At 36.4% G+C, this 16,590-nt stretch overlaps 1 protein-coding gene across 1 annotated transcript in view; it reads right to left on the minus strand.

Moving 5' to 3' along the window:
- DNER (delta/notch like EGF repeat containing) overlaps positions 1-16,590 on the minus strand; it is a 139,932-nt gene that overhangs the window by 52,527 nt on the left and 70,815 nt on the right. Inside the window, exon 5 of the mRNA XM_076340939.1 lies at positions 2,479-2,624. Coding sequence (XP_076197054.1) covers positions 2,479-2,624 — 146 coding nt within the window. The remainder of the gene's footprint in view (positions 1-2,478; positions 2,625-16,590) is intronic.

Raw genomic sequence — 16,590 nt, forward strand, 5'->3', positions numbered from 1 at the left:
AATGAAATATGCACCTTCTATTTTTACCTATGTTGCTGATGCTGGGCCTGAATCAGGTTCCTGGCTGAAGTGGTACAATGCAACTAATAGGCTAAAGCGTAAGGAAAACTGACAATTTTAAAAAAATGCTATGGACAAACAGACATCATGACATGTTTATTCTCCCTGGAGTAGGAAGCTGGACATAAATCATCTACATTTGGAAACACTGTACCTGAGGTTTTAGCGAGTTACCCCAGCCCAGCAGGCTACCTGGCATAGGTTTGACGGCACTTGAGAGGATTACTGGGGACATTTCTCATTTGTTCAAGTTCTAGAAAATGCAGGAGCGCTTCGTGACAGTGAAAATAAAAGCAATTACATTTCTGAAGTTAAAATTTTATTGGAAGAAAAGAGATATCGAGAATCCTGCTAATTCTAGTTCTCTGACTACCACGGATTGATAGACGCCTCTTCAGAAATGGACTTCAACATGATTTCTATGTCCCACAGCTTCAGCCACAGGGATGTCAGTCAACTACAGCCTGGTGCATGTTACATCAAAAACACTACCCTAATAAATTTTCCTGTTATTACTTTTAGGTTCAAAGAAAGAATAGGTGGAAAGATATGAACAATCCTAAATTTTTCTATTCATTTTCCAGGGAAAGCAACACACTACGTGGGTATGAGAGGGGGTCATTTATCACTAACCCTTCTAGTTTTAACATATAAAACTTTCAGTGTCAAGATTACAGGTGGGGACACACAGGTACTGATTTCTCTTTTTTTGAGTGACATAATAGCTCCTCTTTCTTGCCATGAACCCAATTTGTCTTTCTTTTTAAAGATTATTTTATTTTACTTGCCACGTCTCAAAGATTTATAAAACATGGTAATTATTAAAGGCCATATATGCTTTTTCCTTAATACAGAAAAGCATTAATGCTTCCGCATAGATACAGGAATTTATTTTTATTTTGTGACATAGGACATGCAATAAGAGAAAGAAATTAGAGTCATAAAAATGGACAAACAACATGAAAAAATAGAAAATAAGACTATTTATCAAAGGCTTTAACTCTCAACTTGACAAAAAATGGAAAAAGAAGACATTTTGATACGCTGTTATATATAGTAAATTTGAACATATTATTTACATAAATGAAATTCAAGATGTTGAATTTATAAAGTAAAAATTCAGGATGCTGAATTTATAAAGTAAAAATGTTAAATATAGTAAAGCAGAGAAACTAAACTGGACTACAAAATAGGACACTGTATCTGAATGAATAATTTATTTGGATACCAGCCAGCTGGTATGGTAGAGTAGCAGTTGCTTCTAAAAGCGTCTTGCAATAATTGTGTTCACACATTACCTCAAGCATTTTAAAATTTCATTTTTGAGAAATAAAGTAGATGCTTAATTCTTCCAGATGTTAGCACTGCAATGCATATATAGATTACTGTAGCAATTTAATTATTGTTGTTACAATTCAAAACGTCATTTTTCTATCAAACATGCTTATTGAGAATTTAAATCGGAAAATGGTAGCAGATGAACTAACAGTGAATTCCCTAAATATGCCAAATTTTCTGAGCTCACAGCAGGCTCACAGCTGTTAATATTTACTCAACAGTTACTATTGCTTTTATCTTCCAAATGAATATTAATAAAACCAAAGATTAATTGCGCATATTTGTGCTGTAAATGACTTTTAATCCATGAAATAAAATCAACACGTATGGAAGGTAACAGAGTACAGGATCTCATTCACAGAAGGCCAGTCTATTTCTGTAAAAGCAGTATACAGACTGCAAATTTAACACATTTGGTTCTTACTTTCTCACGTTACTAGATCGCACAAAAAATTCACAGTGGCCAGTGGAATTGCTGGCGCCCTTGTAATCTCTCAGTGTAGTATTACGCACAGGAGGAAGCCGTACAGGAAAACTTCCAAACGTTACCAAATTACTCCATCCTCTTTCTTCTCATAATTACGCTCAGACAATTCCATTGCCCTGATCAGTGATTTCTGAGCAAGCAATTATTGAGATGTGGAGAGATAAGTACTAGATTAAATCAGACCTAAACCCAAAAGAACGTTGAAGACTGTAACAAGCTGGAACATGCTGGTCTGTAGACTGGGGATCCCACGTGCCCACCACGTGCTTCTCATCGCGCAGAGAAATAGCCTTGTATAATGACAGTGAGATGCAGTACGCATTACCTTATACTTAATTTGAGTAATTGTTTTTACTGCCGGGGTAGGGTATGAACCTTTGCATCTTGTATCAGTCATTTTCTTGCTTTTAAGTGCTTGATTTTTAGGAATAGCAAATAAATACACTATTATTTAGTAACATCTGTGAGCTTTTGAAGCCTATTACACAGCAGCAAGGTAGGCACACGCTCAGAGGACCAAGTACAATTTACACTGCGTTTATATTAACATGGAATTTCCACACTACAGGAAGGTCTTGATAAGTTCACCTTACCTCATCTGGTTTGGTGATACATTTTCCTTTCCCCGAACACTGGAAGTTATCTGAATGGCTTCCCACAGGCATGCAGGTACTGACTTTCACTATCACAGTCAAGCGTAGAGCCACAATGCATTTAGTAACTGAATCATTCAAAAAACCTTAAAAAAAAAAAAATTATTCTTACTACATAAGAAAATACACTAATACATATTAACGCTCTACTGCTAGACAAATAAATACAACTAAATTGAAAGAAACTGTGAACTAAGAACATCATTGCTCATATTTCATACACGCCTATCTAAATTTAATGCATGTAAATACAAATTAGAATATAGTTTGGAAACAACCACTCATTATATTGATCAACAAAAGGCAGGCAGGCTGGTGAAACAGCTCTACCTCCAGAGCTCTAATCTGCTATCATTTTTCAGGTCTCTAATAATCAAATGCTTTTGCCTGCTACCTTTTTGATAAGGTAAAAAAAATATTTCCTTAAGTTTTTTAATGACAAGGAATATTAAAATCAAATTCAGTGGAGAAAAATGTTTAAATGAATTTCTCAAAGTTACTTCAGAGCCAAAAAGCATACAGATCATAAACTGCAATACGCTGGTAACAGATGGACAATCCCTTTGGCTGCATTTTTTATGAAGTTTGCAAGAACAGACATACACAGCTTGACAGCATCTCTTTGTATATTTACAATACAAGTATTATTAAGCGTCCGATCTGATCACTCTATAAGGTGACATACCAGGTACAGACGAACAAAACATGAAAATGGGAACATTTGACAGGGAAGACGAAAATTCATGAATCTCTGGCTAGCACCTGTAATTGCATGGAATTAAAAAAATAGTTGGTTGGAAGCTATTAAAGCACACTGGAGCATAACGACATCCCTATCACCCATATTTCTAACAGATACACCTGGAAAATAAAATAAAGGACAGCAGGAAAGATAAAATGAGGCACATACACAGCCCATGACGTACACAATTAAGTCAGAGTTCATGTCAAAATACATATAGCCTGCTCCTATCCTTCACTTGTGCTCGAACTGCATTGTTCCACCACGGCGATTAGACTCCTGGGTTACAGCCCTTCCGTGTGTGGCATCAGTTAGGTGCTCCGTTCTGGGAGCTTGTGGCAGAATAAATGTGCAGTGACATAAAAGGCCTGGGTCTGGTATAGTGTATACACTGTATGCAGAATATATGCATAAAAAAACCCCAAAGGTCCTTGATAAATTGTCAAACTTAAATTTGACTTCACTATCCTTAACGTAGGTAGACTCCTAAGGGTCTAAGACTGTAGTATCAGTATGGAAAGTTACAGACACAGAACCATTGCAGGATTATACTTTTCTTTAGACATTAATAGAGAGAGAATTTAAGTAAAAATGGATGCTTTTTTAAATCTAAATATCCTTAATGTTAAAAAGAATGGCTGTAAATGGATGCGGGAAGTATATGACATAGAATGTTTTTTCTAATATCCTAGAATCCATTTACAGCCTAAACCTCAAAGGTACTTCAAAGATGCAGTCTAGCTTCTTGCATTATAGCCTGGAGATAGCACAATATTTAGTCAAGTAGAAAAGAATTAGTACAAGATAATATTTATAATGAGCAGTAATAAACCAAAGTTTCATGAAGCACTCTGAACTTCAAGTAAATTCTCTTTCCAGAACAGCTGCTAAACATTACTTACATTCTGCATATGAAAGTGCCAAGCATGACTAATTCTACAAATGCCACAGAAAATCATGTGGAAAATTTCCATCCTTTGTTCTTCATTTTTCAATTTCACTTTTTAAAATGCTGCATCCTTGGAACAATTACTTGTTTATGCTAGAAACAATGATCCCTGAACCATAACTTCAAAGCAGGAAAATCTCATGTCCAATACAGATGTCATCAGCTTGAATATAGCCTCTGCAAGTTAGCTAAATATTCTAAAAGATCAGATTAAAAAAAAGTATTGAGTATAGTTCCAAATGTCTAATGATCTGTTTTGGCTAGTGAAGATTATTGTAATCTGCTGACCTCTTCAAAGCAAGCCAATTTATTCTGCCCTTAATACACATCCCATTTTTACCCACCTGTTCAAAGATGCAGCCAGAATTATTTCCTTTACCAACTGAATGCGATTGTCACTGGCAGTCATGCAATTATACGTGAATGCTTGGAAGAATGTGGTATTTAGAAAATGTCTTTGGGTTCACATTTGCTTGTCTGAAGCCGATTGTTACATATTCTTCAGGACAGTTCACTAAAGGAATATTAAATCAAACTTCTTTGTACTTTCAATCTTGTTACTATTTCGGTATCAAAAGCCCTTAGGCAAACCACTGAAAAAAAATCATTATTCTCACTGGAATGCCACACATTTTCCTGTCATTTCTAATTATCTCATCTAATTTCCAAAGACTAGAAGAATGAAAACACGGCTATTTATTTTCACTCTATAGAAGTTGCATACAACTTTCCGAGATCTGTAGGTTTTAAGGCTAGAAGCAGCTTGTCTGATCATCTAAATATGACTCTGCTTAACTCAGGTCATAGCACTTCAATTAATTCCTTCTCCAATTCCCATAACAGCAACTGAACTAGAGTGAGTTTTAAGTTCTATTCTTAACTTCTAGGTAGGAGAATAATTTCAGAAGCATGTTTACAGCTCCCTTCATCTAAGGTCTGGAGAAAAACATTTCCGCTGTTTATATCAAAAGGTAGTTTTGTTCAGTTTAACCTTGCTGGTTTTCTAAAGCTAGTTAAAACATAATGACATCAGAGCATTTTAAGTTGAAGAATTCAGGGTTGAGCTATTTACAATAGTATTACAGAAACAATTTTAAAGCCTAATAAATCACAATATGATGTGAGTAGTCATTTAGATGGCAGAGGAGGCATTTTCAAGCTTTGTGCACACACGTTTGATAGTCTGAGAAATGCCTGCATGATTTCATTGGCAGTATGTGTGGTAAAATACACTACAGCTCATTCCACCCCGGAAGCTTCACCTACTTACGCCTAGGAGCACAAAGTACGTACGCTCCTGTTTCTCTCACATCAAGAGAGCTAAGAATGAAAAATGAGGAATAAAGTCAAAATAAAAGATGCCAGGTGTCACCATTGTGTCCAGGTGCTTTCAGCAAGATCATATCACGCCATTCAGATTACCACTACTCAAACATTAATTGACTGTAGATTTCCTAGACTACACAAACTGATTTGCTTCCTTCGCAAGCCCCATTTCTGAACCTTCCTTCTGTGCACGGCAGACTGAGGTCAGCAAGCTGGTCCATAGTGGACTGCCAAAACAAGGAAGACTGAAGCTAAGAGGCCACCAACTCAAAACATTATGCTATCGCACGTTATGCTAGTGGAAGGCATAAGACTGAACTACAAATGGTAACTAGCTCTTGGTGTGCACTCAATGCTATTACACGCACAAACACTTTTGCCTATTGCAACTGGCTCAAATGTATTTCTCCGTATTCCACACAGTGAATATATGTATTCCAACATATATTCACCTATGGCTGAAACAACAGATTACCATTTTACAGCAGAAATACAGTAATAGCTCCCTACATTAAAGTTCCAATTCACAAAAGTATAGGTCTTTGAGTCCACCTAAACATTTCTTGGTTGAGAGAGAATGTAAGTGAGTGCCCAAACCCCTCGGCAGGCAACGAAGCATCAGCCCCCAAGTTTTCAACTTATTTTTAGCCTGGTTTCCCAAGGAAATGAGACAGCAGTGGGATGTCTATCAGTTTCCATCTGTTCTCTTTTTCTCTCTCAACACTTTCCCACACCAAAAGCTTTTGGGGTCAGCAGCCAACTTAACATTTTGCAAAGCAGTGGAGTTCTCAAAGATGCTAAGTGCCTACAGCTTCCCTGCACAGTATATAGCCCCAGCACTAAGGGCATTTCCTACCATTCCATTTAGGAAACCAAAAAAGGGCCCCAGAATAAGGTGATGTCATTTCTCTGCCCCATTCCTGGCGTACAGTACAGTCAGTTATTCATTATTTGGAAAATGGGAAACTGGGATATATACAAATGGAAGAAAACCAGATAATATCAGTCCTTCAGGAGCAAAGCAGCGGTATGGGGTGTGCCTGCACCAAACCTTCAGTTCATGTCATGTAGTAACACAACGAAGCTATAATACTTCTAGACCTGATTTCCGCTTCCAGAAACAATATGGATGCTATCAGAGCATATTAAACCATAGTTTATAAGCCTTAGTGGTCCAGGACAGAAGCTACCTAAGTATGTCTGCTAGTTCATCCACAGATAATGGAAAGTTATAGAATTAACCTAAAGTGTAGAAGTTCCAAGAGGAATTTTCTATTTAACCACATCTCTCACATCACAGGAGAAAACGTTATCCAGCAAGCTAAACAGGAGTGCTCAATATGCTCAACCTTTTCTTTTGTGGCCATTGAACTTTGCAGAGATAAGAATAATTTAAAGAAAGGAAGCTAGGAAAAAAAGAGAACTAAGTTTTGATTACAGTACTCACCAGAAAAAAAGACAAAGGAAGACTTGAATTCTAGTCCTTTCTCCTAAACCTTTATATGTCCAAATTTTATCCAAAGATTATTTCATGTCCATAGCATTCACACTGTCCATGTATCATATGGTATAGCTAACATTCAAGACTATGAAGACCACCACAGGGGTCTATACTAATCACCACCGTGCTTAAGTGCCTTTTTGGATCTAAGCATAAAGTACTAAATTCAGTTTAACTATACAAACCGATTTCCCTCTCTTATGGCACTGTATATTACAATCTCAAATAGTGGTTATTCATCTAGCAAATCTAAGAGAACTCAAGCCTTCCACTCATTCATGGAAGTCATGCTCAACTCATTTTGGAGACCTAACAAATGAAAAAGCATAACAAGATGTTCTCATGATACACTTGATTGTGAAAATTTACCTTTAACGTGTGGAAATAGTAGAGGCGTGCTTTTGGTTTGCAAATAGACAATCATTTATCGCCTTTTCCATGACCCTAATGGTCAGGGTCATTAACGCCTATCAGTACCCTCAGGGCCCTGACACTAATACTGTTCTACTGAATTTGAAAAAATGGGTCAGGAATCCTTTCCCAGTTTGCCTTAGGATGATTATCATACATAAGCAGAAAAAAAGAAGTGAGAAACAGGTAGTCAGTGACATTCGCAATCTTTGATGCAGTACTTCTGTGACATCAGTACCATAGGATGCTTGCACGGAACATCTGAGATCATTCGCTAATGATACTGCTAGGCAACATAGCATCTGGGGATACAAAAATACAGCTGCAATAACAAAACTGCTATTTTGCCCACAAATAGCACTATTTATAAGTGGTACAACTCTCCCAAATTCTATATAGATCAGCATGCTTACTGTGCTTTGTCACAGAAGCTTTGGTCAGATCCTGCTTTTGAAAGTATGTATAGATTTTAATGAGAATCAGTTCAAGAACTGTTTCAAATACTTTATTTTTCAAAAACTCACATGAAACAGCAATTTAAAGAAAATTTTTTTGTTGTTGATAAGTGACTTTAAAACTTCTCATTGCATTTTTTTTCTTCTCCAAATTGATATCATAGTCAGTTTAAAAATAGATATGCTTTCTTCCTTCACTACCAACACTGAAAACCCATCCTGGGCTCTGAAAATCAAATATATACTTTCTTCTCAGACATAATCACCATTACAGTGATAGAGATAAATGTGCTGCTGGTCAAGTTATATTCTCGGTAACATTTCTGCAACGCTATCAGAGGCAGATTGACAATGATAGGGTTACACAGGTATAACAGAAAGCAAAATTTGGGTGTCAGAAAATTATTACCAAAACTTGGGGAAAAAACAGCACACAGCTTGCCTTTCAAGCCGGAGCTCAGTTTGGTAGGACTGACAGTTAAAATACATTTATGACCTGAGCAAACCAGTTGGATTCACTTTGCGTACAAAAATCCCCAAACACATGTTCCATTACATTTCCTCTATAACAAATGGCAATTTCTGAATTTCACTGTTGCTAAACAATTATCCCAATGTAATAGCTTGACTGGACCAAAACCCACGATAGGATTATGAAACAGCTAGCAAGAGTACACTTACACTTATGAAACCACTTGCGTACAGCTTATTAGGGAGATGTGACAGTAGCTTAGATTGTGACCTTCTGTCGTGGCTTCAAGGACTCTGCTTACTGTCCAAATTAACGGTGAAAGCCTCGCAAAGGGTGACAAGACTAATCTTCTAATAGATTTCCTGTACCACAATTTCCCCGTTATGTGCTTCTTTATCAGCATCTCCACAGTGCTACCAAGCTGGCAGTGAACTATTTTGGGCACAAATGTAGACCACCAGAATCTCCGATACCACACTTCACAAAAGCCGTTAAGCGTGGTGGAATACAAATGACATAACTGGGACTGTGATAATGGGGAGCTGCAGTAGATTGGATGGAAAGGTTATCTGGGATTTATCTATAGTGACTGGTTCAACTTAAAGACTTTTGGGTGGCTACCGACTTTTAAATACACTGTACGGTATGTTACACTACTAGCTGAAGATCTCGAAGCATTTCACAAGCGTTATTAAAATGCGCCTCACATTTTCCTTTAAATTATGCATTAGTATCCTTATTTTACAGATCAGGTTAAGCAGTCTGTCCAAGATCTCTCAGTGCAAACAACCATGTGACCAAGCGAATGTAAATATCTTGACTGTGAATTGGTCACAGAAGTCATATTTGAAGAAGGAGAAATCTTAAAAATAAACAAACGAACAAAAGGTATTTCGCGAAGCATTACAAATTTGAGCAGATGAACCTCCAAAGATAGACCAGAAAAATAATTACCCACTGTTACTTGCTAAAGTAGCAGTGAATAAAAATTAATTTTGAATCATTTACTGATTAACGACGACTCTAAAGAGTAAAAATTATTTAGACGCTAGCTTAAAACATAATACAACATATAAAAAAAAAGTAAATAGTCTAATGTTTACACCTACTTATACGTGAGACGAGGTACACGTAACTTGATCATGAAGGGCAGGGCAGGGTATTGATTTTTATCATATTTATAAAGATACCCTTTCTTACATAGCCTAACGGCATTCTTCAGAATGGTTTGGATTTCAGCTGAATGCTTAACTTCTTGCCTTATACGGCCATCTCTTTTAAAAAGTCACTGAAATTAACACTTCATTGAACTTTTTATGCTGTTCGCACTTCTGCTGCTGCTATTGTTTATCAAAAGGCCATTTTCTGCAAGGTTAGCTCTTATGCCCAGAACCCCAGGGAAACGTTCACAGTTGAGCACAAAGCTCAATACTGTCTACAATAGGGCCCTTCCAGGCAATTTGCACACATAAAAATGAAAACCCCATTAACTGGGGCAGTTTGTCACCAAATTCCCGCCCCCCAGCAAGGCTGACTTGCACAAAAGTAACTAAATAGTCACACACACACACGTACGTCACGGCAGGTCGGCTGAGCAGAACTGCGTGAACACTCCAACTGCGGCATGTGCAAGGCAACGTGATTTAATTTAGTCCAGAGTGAAAGAGGGGTAAGTCAAATGACTGCACATATGCCATGGGCTAGGAGCTCACACAGATGCTCAGCTGACACACGGTAACGTGTTAAAGCTAGAGTAACCTGATTACGTGGCTTTCAGGGAATTCAATTCACACGTCTCCTATTATGAAATAAAATTGCCCTATTTCATTGTTGCTGAAGTAAAAACGATTTCAACATGCAGCAAACTGCTTTTTTTGGATGGAAATACGTGCGTGTTTTAAAGACATGTAACAACACAAAACACGTCATCCAAAAGACACAGCTACAACTTGCCTCCTAATCTGAAATTCTGTAGCCAGATAAAGAGAGCTAGAAAATCAGACTGACTTGTTTCAAAATACCCTTCTAGATTATTTATTTTTAATATAGTATTTTGTACACTAAGCTTCGTTTTGCCTATTCGATATACCTGCAGTCACATTAGCGGTGACCACTCGTTAACGTATGATGAGATGTTGCAAGGAGATTCATTAAGTAACCCAAAGAGCATCAAGAGAGCAAATAACTGCTCAGGGCAGAGTAAATACTAAAGAAAATACTGTGTTGCATCAGAAAGGCAGGACAGCATTTTGGATAGGAAAACATTATCTTTTCTGTACATAGATACATATGGTTCACACACTTTTTAAAATGCAACAGTGCTTGAGGAGCCAAGCATTAATTTTCCTTTTTAAGCAGAACTTAAGTTCTTAAACTCTAACTTAAAGTTAAAGAACTTTAAGCAGAAAGTTTCGTGGAATTCAAGCAAGCTGCCTTATAGGTGCTGGCATTTGAATAGCATCAGTATTCTTCATCTCACCATCAAGGTGCTATAGCATCCATTGTCAAGTGAGTTTGTACAGCTATCAATTTTACTTAAGGAAATACTTTTGAAATACTTTATAATTATAGTTCAAACCAGTTAGTTAAATTGCATTGATCTAAAAGGCCGGGCATCTTGCAGAAAACCAGATTACACACCTTACATCCGTTTTTCTTGCTGCGATGAAAATAAGCATTATAATTTAAAGATTGTGCTGGAGGATTTATTTTCTATTCAGATAAAAATATTCATTCATATTAAATGTTAAACCTTCTGCTTTATTATCTGTAAGGTCTTACCTGAGAAATAGCAATTTTGCTTATAAATTTCTTCCTCTTATTTTGTAAGCAGGCAATAAACTATAAAACTACCGTAGCAATATCTCATGAAAGCTGCTTTTTAAGCTGCATCACAAAAGTGCTAAATAAAGCACAAAGTCAAAAAGCAAGTAATTTCAAGCTATTTACAAGCATTTTTAACAACTACAGCTATACAAACTTTTCTATCATTTACCTATGGGGAAATGGAGGCAAAATACTAACGCCCAACTGTCTGTTTTACTATTTTTCTGAAACAGGTCCCATCACTGCAGCTTCAGCAGTGGGCCCACCAAGGCAGAAGAGCAATTTTTCCAACATTTCATCATGGAAGCTGATGAGAAGCAGGTTTTGTCAACAGAGTTAATACCCCAATAACCACGATAAAGACCTGAAAACATAATTGCATTTTTTTTATGTTGTTGGGAGAAAGGAAGGCAATAGGTTGCACACACAGAGTCAGCACTGCCAACTCCATGCTCTACATTATGCCCCAAACCTCAAACTAAACGCTTTGTAAAACTGAAGCGATAATCATTCAATATGCAGTTTTATTACCTAATTTCCGAATTCATCCAACAAAAAACACTCCTATGATGGTTTTGATTACTAGCAGAATTGGACTGTTAAATATAATTTGTTAACTGTATACCAGTATAGGAATACCTATACTAGTTTACCAAGCAGACTGGAAACTGTACGAAATTACAACTGACTGTAAGTCTCACATCCACAGGTGTATCTTTTGAGTCATGAAGCACAGAATTCTTGCCTCAGTGAACAGGTATATTAATTTAGCACCACAGTAAATTAACTGACTCATGAAGAAACAGATGGTATATAGTCACTGTAAAACTTCTAAAATGTGAGTATTAAGAAAATAAAGATTTTAATGCTTTTATTATGTGTTGGTTTGGGGTTTTTTTTTCCACTATTTCGATAGCAGACTGTGTTTTCAGAATAAATGTTCCAGCTTTCAATCAGAGTGTGACTGCACGTTTGGATAAAAAAGATGCATGCAACAAATCACAGAAGATTTTTGAGAGAGTTGCCATGCAAGCTGAAAATGTCCTTCAGAGTCCTTCAGCAAGTTCTTTTTTATTTTCTAAAGGAAAATGTTAATGCATTATTTTCTCAAGAGAGATATTATTTAATCAATATAGTAAATCTTATGCACTTGCAACAAACTTGTATAGAAAAAAAATATACACGTTCCTGTACACGTTCCCAAATCCGGTATATTATTCCCTGAGAGAAGTGCACAATGTTGGGTGCATTAGATTCCCCCCAAAACACGTAACAAGCAGCACTTGCAGCTCACCACAGAGATCCTTAGCTGTAACCTGTTAACATTCACGAGAGCTTGAGTCTGAAAGACTCACGCACAAACCGACGGTGCATCAGGGTACTCTTATCTCCTTTTTTCAGACTTCTAAAATGCATTTCATCTGATTTCAGTTTTTCAAGATATATTGCAATGAAGAATAGGTGTGTGACTGTAACAAGGTAAAGGTTTGCAGTTCCTCATTTTCACGTATTCTAGTACCATTATTGCTAGCATGAAGATATGAAGATCCTGAATTAAAACAAACACAGATGAGACATTTTATAGTTTATACAAGAATCACTCATTAACTTCAACGAACATTGGGACAAATAGTATGAAGCTATAAATCTATTGAAGTAAAAGGCAGACTTTCAATGAATTAATATGTTTTAAATGTCGATCCCTTTACTGCCATGTCTTATTTAAAAAATATGATTAATTCCCTCCTCCTTCACTTCTCATCTATCTCTTTGGCAAATCTCAATATCCACCCATAGCACTCCACAGAATAGATATTAAAAACATTTGCTATTCAGAAATGCCCTCAATAAAGGTTTTTTTTTTGTTTGGTTGGGGGTGTTTTGGTTTGTTTTTTTTTTTTTAAAGTCCTGAATTTGGGCACAAAACTTTTGAAATTCTCTTGGCATCAAATGAAGCATTTTTGTTGCAAACAGTGAGCAGAGATCAACAGTTCAGCTGGCTTGTACTACAGATCAGCCATCTAGTGATTACCTTTGTCTAGTAGTAACTTGGCATTAAAAGCCACCAGCACCTTGGGATATGCTGTGCGCTTCATCCTACACCGAACCCACCTAACCTACTGAGCGAATCAGTACTTTCAGGGGCTTTTTCACTTCAAAACCTGAACCATATCGGTCTTTTTTCCCATTGGCTAATAAGTATACTTTCTAATAAAACATAATAAATTATTTTAGAAGACTGGCACACGTGTAGTATCAAATCTCACAGACGACCTCGTTAAAAATACTCTAAGCAAAGCCGTCGTGGTAAGAATGTGTCACAGAAGCTACAGGCCAGTCCTCGAGTCAGTACTCTTTCCCATCTACTGGGGCTTATTTTAATGGGGTAAATGCTATAATTTAACAATATAATCATGCTGCATAATCACAGCATGATAACTCTTTTCCTGCACGGCAAAAGACTGTTTGCAGATGCAGCAGCCATTTTATAAATCACATTATAGAAAACAGACTGCTCTTTTTTTGTTGAGTTGTGTTACGCTCTTCTCCCTCCCTCAAACCCTGCATCCCCACACAGTGCAGGCGCCGTCTCTGGGGTAAACAGCACTATGATCGGGGTGTCTATTTTTAGATCTCGGAGACAGCATTCTTTCCAACCTCTAGACATTGTGCCCTGAACCACGTGGTCAGCAAATCAGTACGTTACTGCCGACTTTTGAGTCTTTTCAATCTTGTCTAATCAACTTTGAACTTGTGTCGCCACGAGGTAACACAAGACAAATAATATTTCCCTAAATGTTTTTTTCTTTGACATAACCATCTTATTCAGAAAGATTTGCAAGAGGTAATTGAAGTACCTTGCTGAGTAACAAAACTTGGAGGCAACGCAGTGAGAAGTGACTCAAATGAGATGTAGATCAAAAGACACACACAAAAAAAAAAAAAACCACCACCAAAAACCCACTCAGATCTTCCCCATTTTTCTTTTACAGGTCTAATTAGAAATTTTTTAAAAGGTCAAAAAAATTGCATTGTACAGAATTGACCAATTAAGAGAAGAATCCTTTAAACACTCATTTGAATAAACAGAAAAAGAGTGGGGGAAGAAGGGGGAAGTTATACAAAGTAAATATATCAGCTGGCATGGTCCACAGCCTTACCGTGTGATTCTATGCTTACGTCATCCTACAGTATCTTGTGTCCTCATGATTGTTCTAGCTTAAATATCATCAATAAAAGCACATGATACATTATTGCTTTTTTATATAAAATCATCCATTTTAATTTATTGTACCTTAGAATAAGGTTGTCATGTATATCAAGAAACATGGAAAGTTGTCTATAAGAAAAACTTTATTCATCTGATCCTATTGAAAACTAAACTATTGAAAACTAAAAACTTAAGTGAGGTGTGGCAGATTCACAGACCATTTCCATACATCTGGATCAAATCTGAAGTAAAGATTTAATTATTTTTATATAGACCTTAGCTGCATTATGGATTTCAGTTGGGTTCAGATAAAATTCAGCATTTTTCACGCCAAATGACTGAGTTCGTTTTTAAGTTTTACACCCAAGACTTACACTGTATTGGACGAGAACTGATGAGGGAAAGCAAGCACAATATTTCCATACAATTGAGAAGAAAATCCAGAGGCTACTCTGTTTTCTCTTTCTTGCAATAAATGTTGATAGGTCACACACACACTTAAACTAACAAATTCATGTTTCAGTTTCCCTGTTCCTTTAGTATTTCACCCTTTTTCTGCTCAAGTGTTTTGAAAAATGGAAATTATTCTGGGAAAAGCTATAACTAAATTAAGGCCACATAAAATAATTTACTCCAGAAAACGGTTGAGTTCTCATTACTTGATTATATCATAGTATAGAGTTGCAACGCCTCAGGACTAAAAGATATGCAGAGGGAATGTTTCATATTCATTTTCTATCAAAAGCGCTACAGGTAATCCATCCATTTGCTAAAATAAATAGGATTTCTAAAAATTCAAATGCACTATATCTGCACTCATCTTTACTAAGCACTCAGATGCTCCTATTCATGAATGTATCACTGTATTATTGGAGTCTCCCTGCTGCTCCATGCATACGCATTTACGATTCATGTTCTTTACATAAATCAAATTACACTACAACAACTGGAAAATTCAACAAAGAATTTTGCTATCAGGAAACTAAGAAGAAAGACCAAAGAAAGTATCAAAAAAACAGATGGAAGTAAAATAAGAGGTGTCAGAAAACTTGCACTGCATGAAATAAGCAAGATCATTAATACAATTTTTATGCCCTAAACCTTGGTTTATGTTCATCAAGGAAACGGTGTATTTTCACCTCATTACCTAGCACACAGTAAACAATTCAAAGTAAAAATCCCAGTGACAGAAAGACAGCTACAGAGAGACAAGTGCGACAAGACAAACTATGAAAGGGTACGACAATATTCGTTTTAGTTATCTAAATTAATAGCCTGTGCTGTACGGCATGTACAGTCAAGTGGAGCCTTCACAGAGCAACTCAGGCCCTCTATTTGGGAGCTTATAGACCAAGGTATGCCTTTAGGTACTTTCATGAATGCATAAAAGTTACAAATTATCCTGTCTTCAGCAAGTTTTTACTTACTTTTATTGTACGGTAACTACCACAAGGCAAATGCAAAAATTTATTCCTGAGGAAGACACACGAGGAGAGTTTTAACTCTGATAAATTAAATGCAAAACTAGATTAAAAGAGAAAAAAAGGTAAAACTAAGTATCTTGGAAGTAAATAATAAAGAAAATGTAAGGAACTGGAAAATTATTTGAAGAAAATAAGTATCACTAGAAGAAACCACTGCTGGCGGTAATTAAATGCTTATACTAAACCTTCAAGCAGTATCTTTGCTAAGTGAGAGCTCAAACAGGAGAGAACGTGGCACTACTTCTGCATTCGGGGAGGGGGTCTGTATTAGCTACATACTTAGAATTTGGCCCAATGTTTCTGCATCAGAATGCTTTTAACTTTACATTTATTAGCATGATAAGTTGCCAAATAACAATTTGTGGCAGCTTATACTTCATTATAAGATATACAGCATTTCAAGCAGATTACAATAAATGCTGTTATTACAATGACTTTGGTTTCATGTCATTGGTATAATAAACCATCTGCCCAGAAAGCTCAATTTAATTAAGTCTATTGTGTCTATGCATAAATACTGCATTAAATCAGTATTATTTCCCATACACTTAAAAATAACATATCAGCCTACTTTCATTACACCCCTTCCACAAAGATGCTTAACATTTAATTGCCCAATGAAACATATAGTATATTTCTAAGGTTTCATATTCACAGAGACGAAACTAGAAGAGA

This window comes from Aptenodytes patagonicus, chromosome 6 (genome assembly GCF_965638725.1).
Source record: "Aptenodytes patagonicus chromosome 6, bAptPat1.pri.cur, whole genome shotgun sequence".
NCBI classification, from domain to species: domain Eukaryota; kingdom Metazoa; phylum Chordata; class Aves; order Sphenisciformes; family Spheniscidae; genus Aptenodytes; species Aptenodytes patagonicus.